Here is a 13,125-nt window from a genome sequence, read left to right as displayed (position 1 = left end):
AGGTTCCAACATCTAGGTGAAAGCCTTCCCAGAAGAGTGGAGGCTCTTATAGCAGCAAAGGGGGGATCAAATCCATATTAATATATGTTTGACGAGCAGGTGTCCACATACTTTTGGTCATGTAGTGTATGTTTCTCTTAGGTTAGGATTTTTCCCTTTTGTTACTAAGCCTGGGGTTAGAAGACTTGGGATGTTATTGGAGACTTTTCAGTCCTTCAGTACAAAGATGACCTGTGTTGTATCTCTCTATTCTGTCCATCTGCCTTTCTTGCCCCTGCCTTTCTTGCCCCTGCCTATCTTATGACTATCCTTACCCCCGAGGCACTTGTGTACATCTGAGAGGAATTGGTGGTAGCGTCTTCTTGCCCATCTTATGACTGTGTCCCCCCCTCCCTCCCTTTCTGTGTAGGTGGGTTGTGGCACACCAGTCTGATAGACAAGAACCTAGTTGACTTCTTCATCCCTTTCCTGCCTCTGGAGTACAGACATGTGCTGCTGTGTGGCATGGCAGAGATGTCCGCCAAGGGCCTGGAGCCCGACCAGGACGTGGTTGACCAGATGGCCAGAGAATTGGTCTATTTCCCCAAGAGCGATAAGATCTTCTCCGTCAATGGCTGCAAGACCATCGGAGGCAAGCTAGATTACTACACGTAGTGCGTGTTTGAGATCGCCTACGTTGCTGCCGGCGGTTGCAGACTGACCAATCTAATCATAATGAGTAGTAATTTAGGATGAAAGGTGGTTTGTCGGTCTGATCAGTCTGTCTGCAGTTGCTGACTGTAATGTAGACGATCTCAGAGGGAACAGCTACTGTATCTATCTACCTCCTACTCTACTGTGAGCTCTTTCTTAATGAGAACATCTCCGCAAGTCGGGGTGAGGAAGTCAGTGACTGAACCCAGAAAGGGAATGATGACCTGCCCCTCAGGTCTCCCAATGTCAACACAACCATGTGGAGGACATCAACGGTCTCTCTCTGATGGCACTCCCTGAAGATGAACCAATGGACTACTGAGAGAGAGGAGATTGAATGGAAGGAGATAAAAATAAAAAATCACACAGGGAAGTGTTTAAAGTTATAATTTTTATCCAATCAATGTGCTTGATCCTAATTTATATATTCTGTAAATGAGAATCTCCAAAAACAATATATTTTTTTCAGGGAATTCTGCTGCACATGAACTCAGTGGCAATTGAAAACTAGTTGTATATTAGAAACAAATGTGGTTTAAAGCTACAATCTATAATAATTTGTGAAATCAAACGGCAGCCCTGCCACTTGGTTTGCTGTTAATCTTAGGTGTAACCACTCTCTCCAAATGAGAGGGTGCTATGGATGCAAGAGCTCACACAGTCCACATGAGATCAACGTGATAGTTAAATTCTTCAAGAATCAATGTGTAAATATTGTTAATTGAAATAAGAATTGAACAGCTGTAACTTGCAGATTGCACCTTTTTTAATTGTTATTAAAAATGAAATATTGTGCATTTGTGGTGCACTGGATACCCATAAAATGTGTATTTTATATCTGTCGTCAATACAGACATGGAAATATCCACCTTAAAACGTACATCTATTTTGCCTTTGTTTTTTATCCTTACTCATTCACCAGAAGCATTGTGTACATTTCAACATCTGTTGTCAGTTTAGCTTTGTGGGTATACAAGTATTTAGTGTGCAGTCCACACATTTTTTCATTTTTCACTTATTTCAAGATTGATCCAGATTTGTCCTAAATCATTTAATTGAGTAGCCCAACAGCTCTGTGTCTGTACATTTAATGTATTTAAAACAAATATATATATATAGATAGATAGCTTAATTACAATGAAATATTTTTTTTTTTGTACAATTGTATACTGTGCCTTACAGTTGGCATGCAGTTACTGTTCTCGATCTAAACAATGCACAAGAAAGTATTACAGGAAGGAAGGTTCACTATTTTTCAGTCAAATGTTTTTATGTAGTGAAAATGTGTTTTTGTTTTAATTTTGTTTGAGTACATGCAGTGGTGTAAAGTACTTAAGTAAAAATACTTTAGAGTACTACCTAAGAAGTTTTCTTTGGTATCTGTTCTTTACTATTTGTATTTTTGTCATTTTTTACTTCACTACATTCCTAATGAAAATTATGTCTGAGTATTGGAATCTGCCCCTGGCAATCAGTACATTTTTCAAACAAGAAAATGATGCCATCTGCTTTGCTTAATATAAGGAATTTGAAATTATTTTGATTCTTGATACTTACGTATATTTAGAACCAAATAATTGTAGACTTTTACTCAAGTAGTATTTTACTGGATGACTTTCACTTTTACTTGAGTAACTTTCTATTAAGGTATCTATACTTTTAGTCAAGTATGACAAATGGGTACTTTTTTTTTTTCCCCACCGATTGATTAAATGACATATCAAAAAGGTTAAAGGAAATGTAAGAACTCCTACTCTCTTCTTCCACCTGGTGGTCTTGAAGAACGGGACCGTAGCACTACTACCAGTCTGATTGTAAAAGATGTCAGAGGATTGGTTGCAATAGAAACACAAAATGAGAGGATTGATCATCAGCAAAACTGATCCTAGGTCAGCACTCATTACCAGCAAAACATCCTATTTCAGAATTAAAGCGTCTCTGATTAGGAGTGCATATTGAATAAGATTAATCTTAGATAAGTCTCCTACTCTTAGACTATGAAAATTGGCCCAGATCTAAACATCTGTGGAAATCTGGCAATGTTGACAAAGTCAAAAGTTCGTTCCATGTTCAGTTTACCTGTGACAATGAGGGAGTGGAGCTCACTGTCAGAGAAGTTATGACGGAAAACGTCATTCTTATTAACACAGGTGTAATGCCCTTGGTGGAAGTAATCTGCTGCAGGGAAGAGGAAGGTAGCAGAGTGATTGGCAGCTAGCTGGGTCTGGGTCTGTTGTCGCTGGGGAACATGAGGAGGAAGGCGACTCCTGGGTAATGTGGAGCAGGTGATGTTGAAGCTGTGGCCCCATAACACCTTTGGCCCCTGGAGCCCCCTCCCACTGGGGCAGTCAGGGCGTTATTAGGCTGTAGCAGTAGATCTGAGCAGATCACCTCAGCATAGGATGCTACTGAACCAAAATCAATTACCTGGCATCCTTTCTACATATGTGGACAATACTCTATTGCCAATTTAGAGGGTGCTGAGGAATATTTTTTGCTCAGCTCAGCCTAGGAGTTATTTTTCTCCACTCATAGAGAAGTAATAACGGCATAGTTCACATGAGAGAGAGATTTATCGGGGTTCTGCAACACCCTCAGCATCCCGAATTCCAGAGGCTATGTGCTTGTGTAAAGTATAAAACAATTAAAAAACTAGTTTTGTCACATACACATTATAGGTGCAGTAAAATGTGTTGTTTTACAGGGTCAGCCATAGAAGTACAGCGCCCCTAGAGCAAATTAGGGTTAAGTGCCTTGCCCAAAGGCACATTGACAGATTTTTCACCTTGTCAGCTCAGGTATTTGAACCAGCAACCTTTCGTTTACTGTCAGAACACTCACCCCTGGCCCAACGCTCCTTTAACTGTTAGCTCCAAGGGTATTGTCTGTAATAATCATATACACATAGAATTGAATTCCATTGTTTGCACTGAAACTGTCTGCCTTAGAAAGAAGCCCACTGTGGGCAGCCCACTCAGTACCATTGACTCAAATGTAAATGGTTATAGAATATATACATCAAATCAAACTTTATTTGTCACATGAGCCGAATACAACCGTGAAATGCTTACTTAGGAAAGATTTAAATGCAAATGGGGGAGTTGTTGCCATGTATGTCCAGAGTCATATTGCTGGAAGGTTGCAAGTTCAACCCCCCGAGCTGACAAGGTACAAATCTGTCGTTCTGCCCCTGAACAGGCAGTTAACCCACTGTTCCTAGGCCGTCATTGAAAATAAGAATTTGTTCTTAACTGACTTTCCTAGTTAAATAAAGGTAAAAAAAAAAAAAGGTCCTGAGTGCTGGTTGGTTAAAAGCGCCTTCCAGCCGGTGTCTATTTCACAAGTTACCACCGGCTAAATCTATGACGTTATAATGCCTATTCACTCTGTTCCATCTGACTGTGCAATCCACTGTCAACCCAGCCAGGAAAGTTATAAACTTGATCTCCACTATAAAAAGCGTCTAGACATTCTCACATTTCTTTTAGACTAACATTTAGTTTTCAACAGCAGAGATTTGTATAAACCTCAATCTCCAACTGTCCCATAGTAGTGAACGTGTAGGGGTCGGGACGAGAGACAGGTAAGGAAGCGTTTCTTAGCCAGTCGAAATCATGAATCAGCTGGCATAATTTTTTATGGATACAGTGCCATGCAAAAGTATTCATCCCCCTTGGTGTTTTTCCTATTTGGTTGCATTACAACCTGTAATTTAAATGGATTTTTATTCAAATTTCATGTAATGGACATAAACAAAATAGTCCAAATTGGTGAAGTGAAAAAAATAACTTGTTTAAAAAAAAATCTCAAAAATAAAAAACTGAAAAGTGGTGTGTGAATATGATTTCACCCCCTTTGCTATGAAGCCCCAAAATAAAATGAGGTGCAACCAATTACCTTCAGAAGCCACATAATTAGTGAAATAAAGTCCACATGATCTCAGTATATATACACCTGTTCTGAAAGTTCCCAAAGTCTGCAACATCACCAAGCAAGTGGCACCATGAAGACCAAGGAGCTCTCCAAACAGGTCAGGGACAAAGTTGTGGAGAAGTACAGATCAGGGTTGGGTTATAAAAAAATATCAGAAACTTTGAACATCCCACGGAGCGCCATTAAATCCATTATTAAAACATTTAAAGAATATGGCACCACAACAAACCTACCAAGAGAGGGCTGCCCACCAAAACTCACGGACCATGCAAGGAGGGCATTGATCAGAGAGGCAACAAAGAGACCAAAGGTAACCCTGAAGGAGCTGCAAAGCTCCACAGCGGAGATTGGAGTATCTGTCCATAGGACCATTTTAAGCCGTAGAGCTGGGCTTTACGGAAGAGTGGCCTGAAAGAGCCATTGCTTAAAGAAAAAGAAAACAAGTTTGGTGTTCGCCAAAAGGCATGTGGGAGAATCCCCAAACATATGGAAGAAAGTACTCTCTCATATGAGACTAAAATTGAGCTTTTTGGCCATTAAGGAGAACACGGTGGTGGCAGCATCGTGCTGTGGGGATGTTTTTCCATCGGCAGGGACTGGGAAACGGGTCAGAATTGAAGGTATGATGGATGGCGCGAAATACAGGGAAATTCTTGAGGGAAACCTGTTTCAGTCTTCCAGAGGTTTGAGACTGGGACGGAGGTTCACCTTCCAACAGGACAATGACCCTAAGCATACTGCTAAAGCAACACTCGAGTGGTTTAAGGGGAAACATTTTAATGTCTTTGAATGGCCTAGTCAAAAACCAGACCTCAATCCAATTGAGAATCTGTGGTATGACTTAACAGCAGAACCCATCCAACTTGAAGGAGCTGGAGTAGTTTTGCCTTGAAGAATGGGCAGAAATCCCAGTGGCTAGATGTGCCAAGCTTATAGAGACATACCCCAAGAGACTTGCAGCTGTAATTGCTGCAAAAGGTGTCTCTACAAAGTATTGACTTTGTGGGGGGTGAATAGTTATGCATGTGCAAGTTTTCAGTTTTTTTTTGTCTTATTTCTTGTTTGTTTCACAAAAAATATTTTGCATCTTCAAAGTGGTAGGCATGTTGTGTAAATGAAATGATACAAACCCCCAAAAAATCAATTTTAATTCCAGGTTGTAAAGGCACAAAAATAGGAAAAATGCCAAGGGGGATGAACTTTCATAAGCCACTGTAGGCCACTCAGGAAAATTCAATGTCGTCTTGGTAAGCAACTCCAGTGTATATGTGGCCTTGTGTTTTCAGCTATTGATCTGCTGAAAGATGAATTTGTCTCCCAGTGTCTGTTGAAGTCTAAACCATGTTTTCCTCTAGGATTTTGCCTGTGCTTAGCTCTATTCTATTTCCCTAGTCCTCGCCGATGACAAGCATACACATAACGTGATGTAGCCAGCTCCATGCTTGAAAATATGAAAAGTGGTACTTGGTGATGTGTTTTATTGGATTTGCCCCAAACATAACATTTTGTATTCAGGACATAAAGTTAATTTCTTTGCCACATTTTCAGTTTTACTTTAGTGCCTTGTTGCAAACAGGATGCATGTTTTGGCATATTTTAATTCTGTACGGGATTTCTTTTCACTCTGAAATTTAGGTTAGTAATTGTGGAGTAACTACAATGTTGTTTCATCATCAGTTTTCTATCACAGCCATTAAACTAATTGTTTTAAACTCACCATAGGCCTCATGGTTAAATCCATGAGCTGTTTCCTTCCTCTCCAACAACTGAGTTAAGAAAGGCTGCATCTTTGTAGTGACTGGGTGTATTGATACACCATCCATGTGTCATTTCACCATGGGATATTCAATGTCTGCTTTTTTATTTTTTATCCAACTACCAATAGGTGTGCTTCTTGGCAAGGCATTGGAAAACCTCCCTGGTCTTTGTGGTTGAATCAGTATTTGAAATTCACTGCTTGACTGAGGGACCTTACAGATAATTTTATTTGTAGGGTACAGCGATGAGGTAGTCATTCTAAAAATCATGTCAAAGACTATTATTGCACAGATACAGAGTCCATGAAACTTGTGACTTAAGCACATTTTTTACTCCTGAACTAATTTAGGCTTGCCGTAACAAAGGGTTTGAAAACTAGACTCACGACATTTCAGCTTTTCATTTTTTATTAATTTGTTTTAAAAAATCTAAAAACATAATTACACTTTGACGTTATGGGGTATTGTGTGTAGGCCTGTGACTTCTCAATTTAATCCATTTTAAATTCAGGCTGTAACAAAATGTGGAAAAAGAGTATCTGGGTAAGGGTACAAAACCATTTCTAGTGTGCAGTTTCCAAGAGCACAGTCGTCTCCTTCATTGGGATATTGAAAAAGCATGGAACTACCCAGACTCTGCTTACAGCTGGCCGTCCGACCCAACTGAGAAACTGGGCAAGAAGGACCTTGGTCAGGGAGGTGGCAAAAAACCCAACAGTCTCTACAGCACTTCACCAATCTGGGCTTTATGGGAGAGTGGCCAGATGGAAGCCACTCCTGAGAAACATGACAGCAAACCTGAAATTTGCAAAAAAGCACGTGAAAGATGGAGAAAAAAGCGAAAGATTCTGTTGTCTGATGAGACAAAAATTAAACTCTTTGGCCTGAATGCAAATCACTATGGTGGTGGCAGCATCATGCTATGGGGGTGCTTTTCAGCCACAGGGACTGATAGACTGGCAAGGATAGAGGGAACAATGAAGAACCAAATACAGGCAAATCCTTGATGAGAACCAGCTTCAGAATGCAAATGACGGACTAGGGCGAAAATGTACATTCCAACAGGATAATGACCACAAGCATACAGCCAAAGCAACGCTTGAATGGCTTCAGAACAAGAATGTGAACGTATTGAGTGGCCCAGCCAAAACCCAGACTTGAATCCCATTGAAAATCTGTGGAAAGACTTGTAGATTGCTGTTGACCACCACTCCCCATCTAATTTAACAGAGCTTAAGAAAATATACAAGGAAGAAAATACTCAAATCATTAAGTGCAAAGCTGATACAGACATACCAAAGACAACAAAGCTGTAATCGCCGCCAAAAGTGCTTATACAAAGTATTGACAGCATGCCTGTGAATACTTATGTAAATTAGATATTTCTGTATATAATTTTCAATAAATTTGCAAAAATATTTATGGGATAGTGTGTGTAGATGGGCCTGGGGGGAAAAAATCATTTAGGCTGCAAGAAAATGTGGAATAAGTCAAGGGGTATGAATACTTTCTGAAGGCACCAACACAGCCCTACATGCAGTAACACAGTTGTATATCAGTTTAACACTGTACAATTTCAGCACAAACACATGCGTATATAAGTGTAAGAGAGCCCTACATGCACTAAAAACCTCTTGGTAACTGGCCCAACGCTCTTAACCGCTCGGTTTACCTGCCGCCCTGTATATTAGTGTAGCACAGCCCTACATACAATACAGGTGTATCACTATCCTACCTGTACTCCAGTAGATGAGCACCAGTATCACTGCAGGTATGACATCCGTCTCAAACTGTGGCTCCACTTGTGTTGGCTTGCTCGGAGTTGTGGAGGGGACTAGTATATCTTGTTACATTATCCCTTTCTCACATTAATAGCACCATCCTTTTTCAAGTTTACTGCTCTTTCAAGTAATCTGTTTTTTTTACCCCCCCCCCAAAAAACACTGGAAACTTCTCAGAGCAGTCAAAAACAATTTATATAACAAATTTAGGACAAAAGCACAACCCCTTATATTTAGTCACACATACCTTTGCGCATGTTTTAGTATTTAGTTACAAGACACCTTGTAGCAAAATACTGCATCTGATCTTTTCTGTGTTTTCTTGATTTTCTCCACTGCTGAACACACATGGTTTATTCCCAGATGTTTCAGTGTTCCTGGTCTGGTCTGTTATTCCATGCCAGCCATAGCTTTGGCTGTATGTTACAGGCACAGTCTGTATTGATGGGGTCGTTTCCCAGACACAGATTAAGTCTAGTCCTGGACTATAAAAAAAACACTGGAAAATCTCCATTAAATTATTTTTAGTCCAGGACTTGGCTTAATCTGTGTCCAGGGGACCGTCCCATCGAGTTCTTAATTTACACCAGCAGTACAGCATTAATGCAGCCATCGTTCTCTGGGTTATTCGTCACCTGGGCGTATTTACCTGAAGAGAAGAGAAATAAATGAGATATTTTAATCACTACACTTCAGAAGTTGAATAAGGTTGTGTCTACACTTGACACTTACATGTGACTTCTGCTATCAGAATACAAAGATCACATTGAAAAGACATGTCTAGACACACAAAAGTCACTTTGTGGTCTGACTGTGTTCAGATCTAGCTGACCACTTCAGAAGGTAGTCAGAGATGCATTGTGTTTGGATTTCTCCTCAGTCTGGATGCAATCAGGCGTCCGAAAAAGCAAACAGTGGGCAATGTCATCAGTACTCCTCTCACAAGTCTCCAGAAAACGTGTTTTGGGACCGAGAGGCACCCTTTCAATATAACGTTGGAGGAAATATGTTCCTAGCGTGTAAGGAACGTGTTTGCTGGCCTCATAAATGCTAGGAAAAGCAGCCAAAAAATGCTCAACATATGGGAACTCCTTCAAGACAGTTGGAAAATCATTCCTCATGAAGCTGGTTAAGAGTATGCCAAGAGTGTGCAAAGCTGTCATCAAGGCAAAGGGTGTCTACTTTGAAGAATCTCAAATATAATATATTTTGGTTACTACATGATTTTGGTTACTACACTTTTTTGGTTACTACATGATTCCATGTGTTCTTTCATTGTTTTCATGTCTTCACTATTATTCTACAATGTAGAAAATAGTAAAAAATAAAGAAAAACCCTGGAACGAGTAGGTGTATCCAAACTTTTGACTGGTATTGTGTACACAGATGTAGCCTAGTGGTGTACTAATTTGTATTTAACCTTTATTTAACTACACAAGTCAGTTAAGAACAAATTCTTATTTACAATGACATCCTACTAAGAAGCATGTTTAATGGAGAATCTCCATAGAAAGTGCTTTTTATTCTAGAACTAGGCTTAATCTGTGGCCGGGAAACTGTCCCATACTGATCCAGATGAATATCAATAGACATTTGAGAGGATAGGAGATATCTCACCCCAGATGACCTTTCCCCCCTGCGTGACCAGGCCCAGCTCGCTGACGTTGACCTCTACCACGGTTCCCTTGGTGATGACCCCCAGAGTGGTGTAAAGGGGTGACGAGGGATTCTTCTTCACCCCCAGAATAGGCAGACAGAACGTGGCCTTCAGCTCCGGGTGGGTCACATGGGCCTTCTTGAACCGTAGACCCTGGAGAGAGGGAAGGGCAGACAATGGTGGGACATTTATTTCAGGTAATTTAGGTTGTTTACCTCTTCAAACCCGCAGGAGGAAGTTTGTGAATGACCGATGCTCCCCAAAGAGCAAGTAAGTCAATTTAGTTTTTTAACCTAATTTAGTTGATTGCACTGGTTGTAACTAAAGTCTCTCTACATAGTCTGCTAAATGAAAAAAATGTAGTCAAAGTTACTCTGATGTTCACAGTGATAACGAGGGTGTTTACATATCAGAGTTTCAATCCAACACTGCTATATACACTGTATGCTAGTGAGTAGTGTTTCTTTCCTCCTTACCATGGGTCTGATGAAGCGTTCATATTTGGGAGGCTTGCGGGTGAAGTTGTCGCCTACGAAGCACACTTTGGTGACCATCCTCTTCCAGGCCTTCTTCTGCCTCTTGCCCGTACGGATGACTTTGAGCACCTCCGTCTCCCCTTGGGCTCGAACCTTGGGTAGGGGCACCTCCCATTTACCCTACAGGAAGAAACACACATAGAATACATCAGGACACCAGTTTTTAACTAAACTGGCTTGGGCTTTGCACACTTAGGGACAATTTCATTGAAAGTGCATGTTAATCCAGGACTAGGTTTAATGGGATTGCGGGAAAACAGTCAACAGTATTACATTGACATTTGAAACAATTAATCTGACAATAGCAGACATGCCATCCTTGAATCCTTTTTATGAGTACCATTTCAACGCCGCGGCGCCAATCTCTGCCCTGCGGACCTCACGACAGCACGCGTGCAACACCCACACTGCTCAAATCATAGGCAAATGCACTTTTTGCCTAATAATGATGTTAGCAGAAGACTGGCTCAGTAGGAATGGCAGGCTATAGGACTGTTATAGGTCCGGATGGGGTCATTCAACTCCCTCCTCAGGAAGTTGGAGCAATTGGCTGTATTTTATTTATTTATTTTAACTGTAACTGCCATTTCCTGAAACCTAGAGCTCACGAACGGATTAATTAACATAGGTCTACTAATCTTTAACAGTCTAACATAACTCAGTGAAAGACGGTATTTGCGGAACAGCTCTCTCTGCCATGTCTGTTTCCATCCACGCAGCGACGCGCACTGAACTACCGGAACACCGCACATTTCTTTGCACGTCAATGCGCTCGCACCTACTACCGTTGCGGAGATCATAGCATGTGCGGGCAAGAAAGTGTTCTCGCTTAGTTGACTAAATGCTGTAGCTAACTACCTTAATCACAATGATGCCTTAGCTAAGGAGCTAACTACGAAATAATAGTGCTCGACTAATACACCATTTCCCCCCTCCATTTTCCTCACATCGACGGTACCAACGGAAAAAAATCTGCCATCCAGCTCGAGGGAGGAAAATAGCACTACGACTACGGGGGACGGGCTGGAGCAGAGAACTAGAGATTTTTCCCTCCTAGCTCAAGTTCTCTTGATTGGCCCAGTTTTTCGTACCGGAGTACTTTGACCTCAAATTGTTTGCATGGCATGCAAAATGCATGCCGGTTGGCAATAGATAGGGTTAACCTAGGTGTTGTTCCCTTCTATATGAGATCATATGGCCAGGCACTATTACCTGTCTTCAGTGGGACATGGTGGTGAAAACACAAACAAGTAAAATAAAGGCATTGAATACTCACAGCCTTCTCTTTCCTCTTCTGTTTGATCATGTTGGAGAGGATCTTGGCGCGGGACTGTCCCTCTCTGTCGAGCAGGTAGGCTGGTACTGCTCCCTCAGGAGTCTTGTCATCGTTCTTCTGCTTGGTCTTCCTCTGCTCGTGCATCTTGAGGCTGTGGTAAGACAAGTGGTGTTGGCACCAATAGATCAACAAACGTTTTGGATTGGTGGCAATGGCATATGCCGTTTCAATCAACATTTTGACAATAGCAGTTACTGGAGGATGTCTTAATTACTATGTCATAACCAAGGAATTTGTTTAAAAATAGGACATTAAACCTGTTAAATCTATCATGTCCCTGAACCTAAATCCTAAGAGTCAACTCTTCACTCTATAAAGGAGCCCATTGGTTGATCTACTGTAGTGTACTACACTACTGTACTACTGTAGTGTGTACTACTCATCTATGGTTATACTGTACTTACGTCTTTTTCATCTGGATCTTCTCAGAGTGCCTCTGTTTGTGGTAGAGTTTCGCCTTCAGACCAATCATCTTCCTGGCTTTGTGTGACCGCTCGTGGGCCTCACGGCTCTCCTTCTTCCTCTTCCTCTCCTGGTGGTCCAGGCGTTGGCCATGGCGCTTGCGATGTAACTCAATGTGCTCGTTCTGGGGCTGAGGTAGGAGGCACATTTTAATAGTTTATTTAAGGCTTTCTGAATGTATTAAGTCAACAAACATCAGAATAAAATGAATGATTTCTGTACATTAATTTCCAAGGTGGGCTTAATCTAGTTGATCAAACATCCTTAAAATATGTTTGGCATGACAGCGCGAACAGTGGGACCAGTCAAGTATATAGCTGACAGATTAGTTAGCTGGCTACCCAGGCTAAGGCAATGTCAAAACAATTCAGACCAGCTGGTGTATTCATAATAATTTCGTGCAAATAAATTAACTATAACGTTCATTTATTGGCCAGAGCAGTTTGACCAACATAACGAATTCTAGACACTGCATGTGGTCGGATCGATGCAATTCAACCAAGACCAATGTCTCCCATCACAATGTCAAAAGACAATTCTTGGTTGAATAGCAGCTAGGAGTCGGATGTCTGCCACATGTTGCTAGCCAACTTCGTATGCTAGAAGATTACGTATCATAAAGAACGTGAAATATGTGTATAGCTTACCATTTTGTGTATTGAAAGTTACGTAATTCAGATACGATACTTATTTGATGGAATTTATTGTCTCAAATTTTGATTTTTTTCGCAGTTTTTGCTAGAGGCTTGGGTCGTTGGTGTTGTTTTCCGAAGCCAATATTTTAGAGGAAGTAGGTGATGGGAGTGTCCGCTTAAAACAAATTCCGGAATGAAACCAGGTACGAGAGTTCCTGAGCAGTCCCGTTGCATATTTATTAGTAATTCGTAGTAAGTTGAGCAAATCATGATCAAAACAATTCAGCACGGTTTTACTATTTATTAAAATAGTCAGAACTATTAAACTATAAATA

At 40.9% G+C, this 13,125-nt stretch overlaps 1 protein-coding gene across 1 annotated transcript; it reads right to left on the bottom strand.

The window, feature by feature from the left end:
• Nucleotides 1-8,337: 8,337 nt before the first annotated feature.
• On the bottom strand, nt 8,338-12,967 carry LOC110509583 (NSA2 ribosome biogenesis factor). The gene is made up of 6 exons (XM_021590557.2): nt 12,803-12,967; nt 12,098-12,285; nt 11,634-11,784; nt 10,298-10,477; nt 9,782-9,974; nt 8,338-8,813 (listed from the first exon to the last, which is right to left on the bottom strand). Exons 1-6 carry the CDS (start codon nt 12,803-12,805, stop codon nt 8,746-8,748), a joined length of 783 nt encoding a protein of 260 aa, XP_021446232.1. The 5' UTR covers nt 12,806-12,967; the 3' UTR covers nt 8,338-8,745.
• Nucleotides 12,968-13,125: the final 158 nt, after the last annotated feature.

This window comes from Oncorhynchus mykiss, chromosome Y (assembly GCF_013265735.2).
Source record: "Oncorhynchus mykiss isolate Arlee chromosome Y, USDA_OmykA_1.1, whole genome shotgun sequence".
Lineage (NCBI taxonomy): Eukaryota > Metazoa > Chordata > Actinopteri > Salmoniformes > Salmonidae > Oncorhynchus > Oncorhynchus mykiss.
This window is presented reverse-complemented; position numbering and strand designations above follow the sequence as displayed.

Excerpts from the sequence above, each read along its gene's own strand:
- LOC110509583 (XM_021590557.2), bottom strand. Across the intron at positions 11,785-12,097 it reads AAGATCCAGATGAAAAAGAC|CCTCAAGATGCACGAGCAGA; the intron begins GTAAGTACAGTA and ends GTCTTACCACAG. Across the intron at positions 8,814-9,781 it reads GGGGGGAAAGGTCATCTGGG|GTAAATACGCCCAGGTGACG; the intron begins GTGAGATATCTC and ends TCTTCTCTTCAG.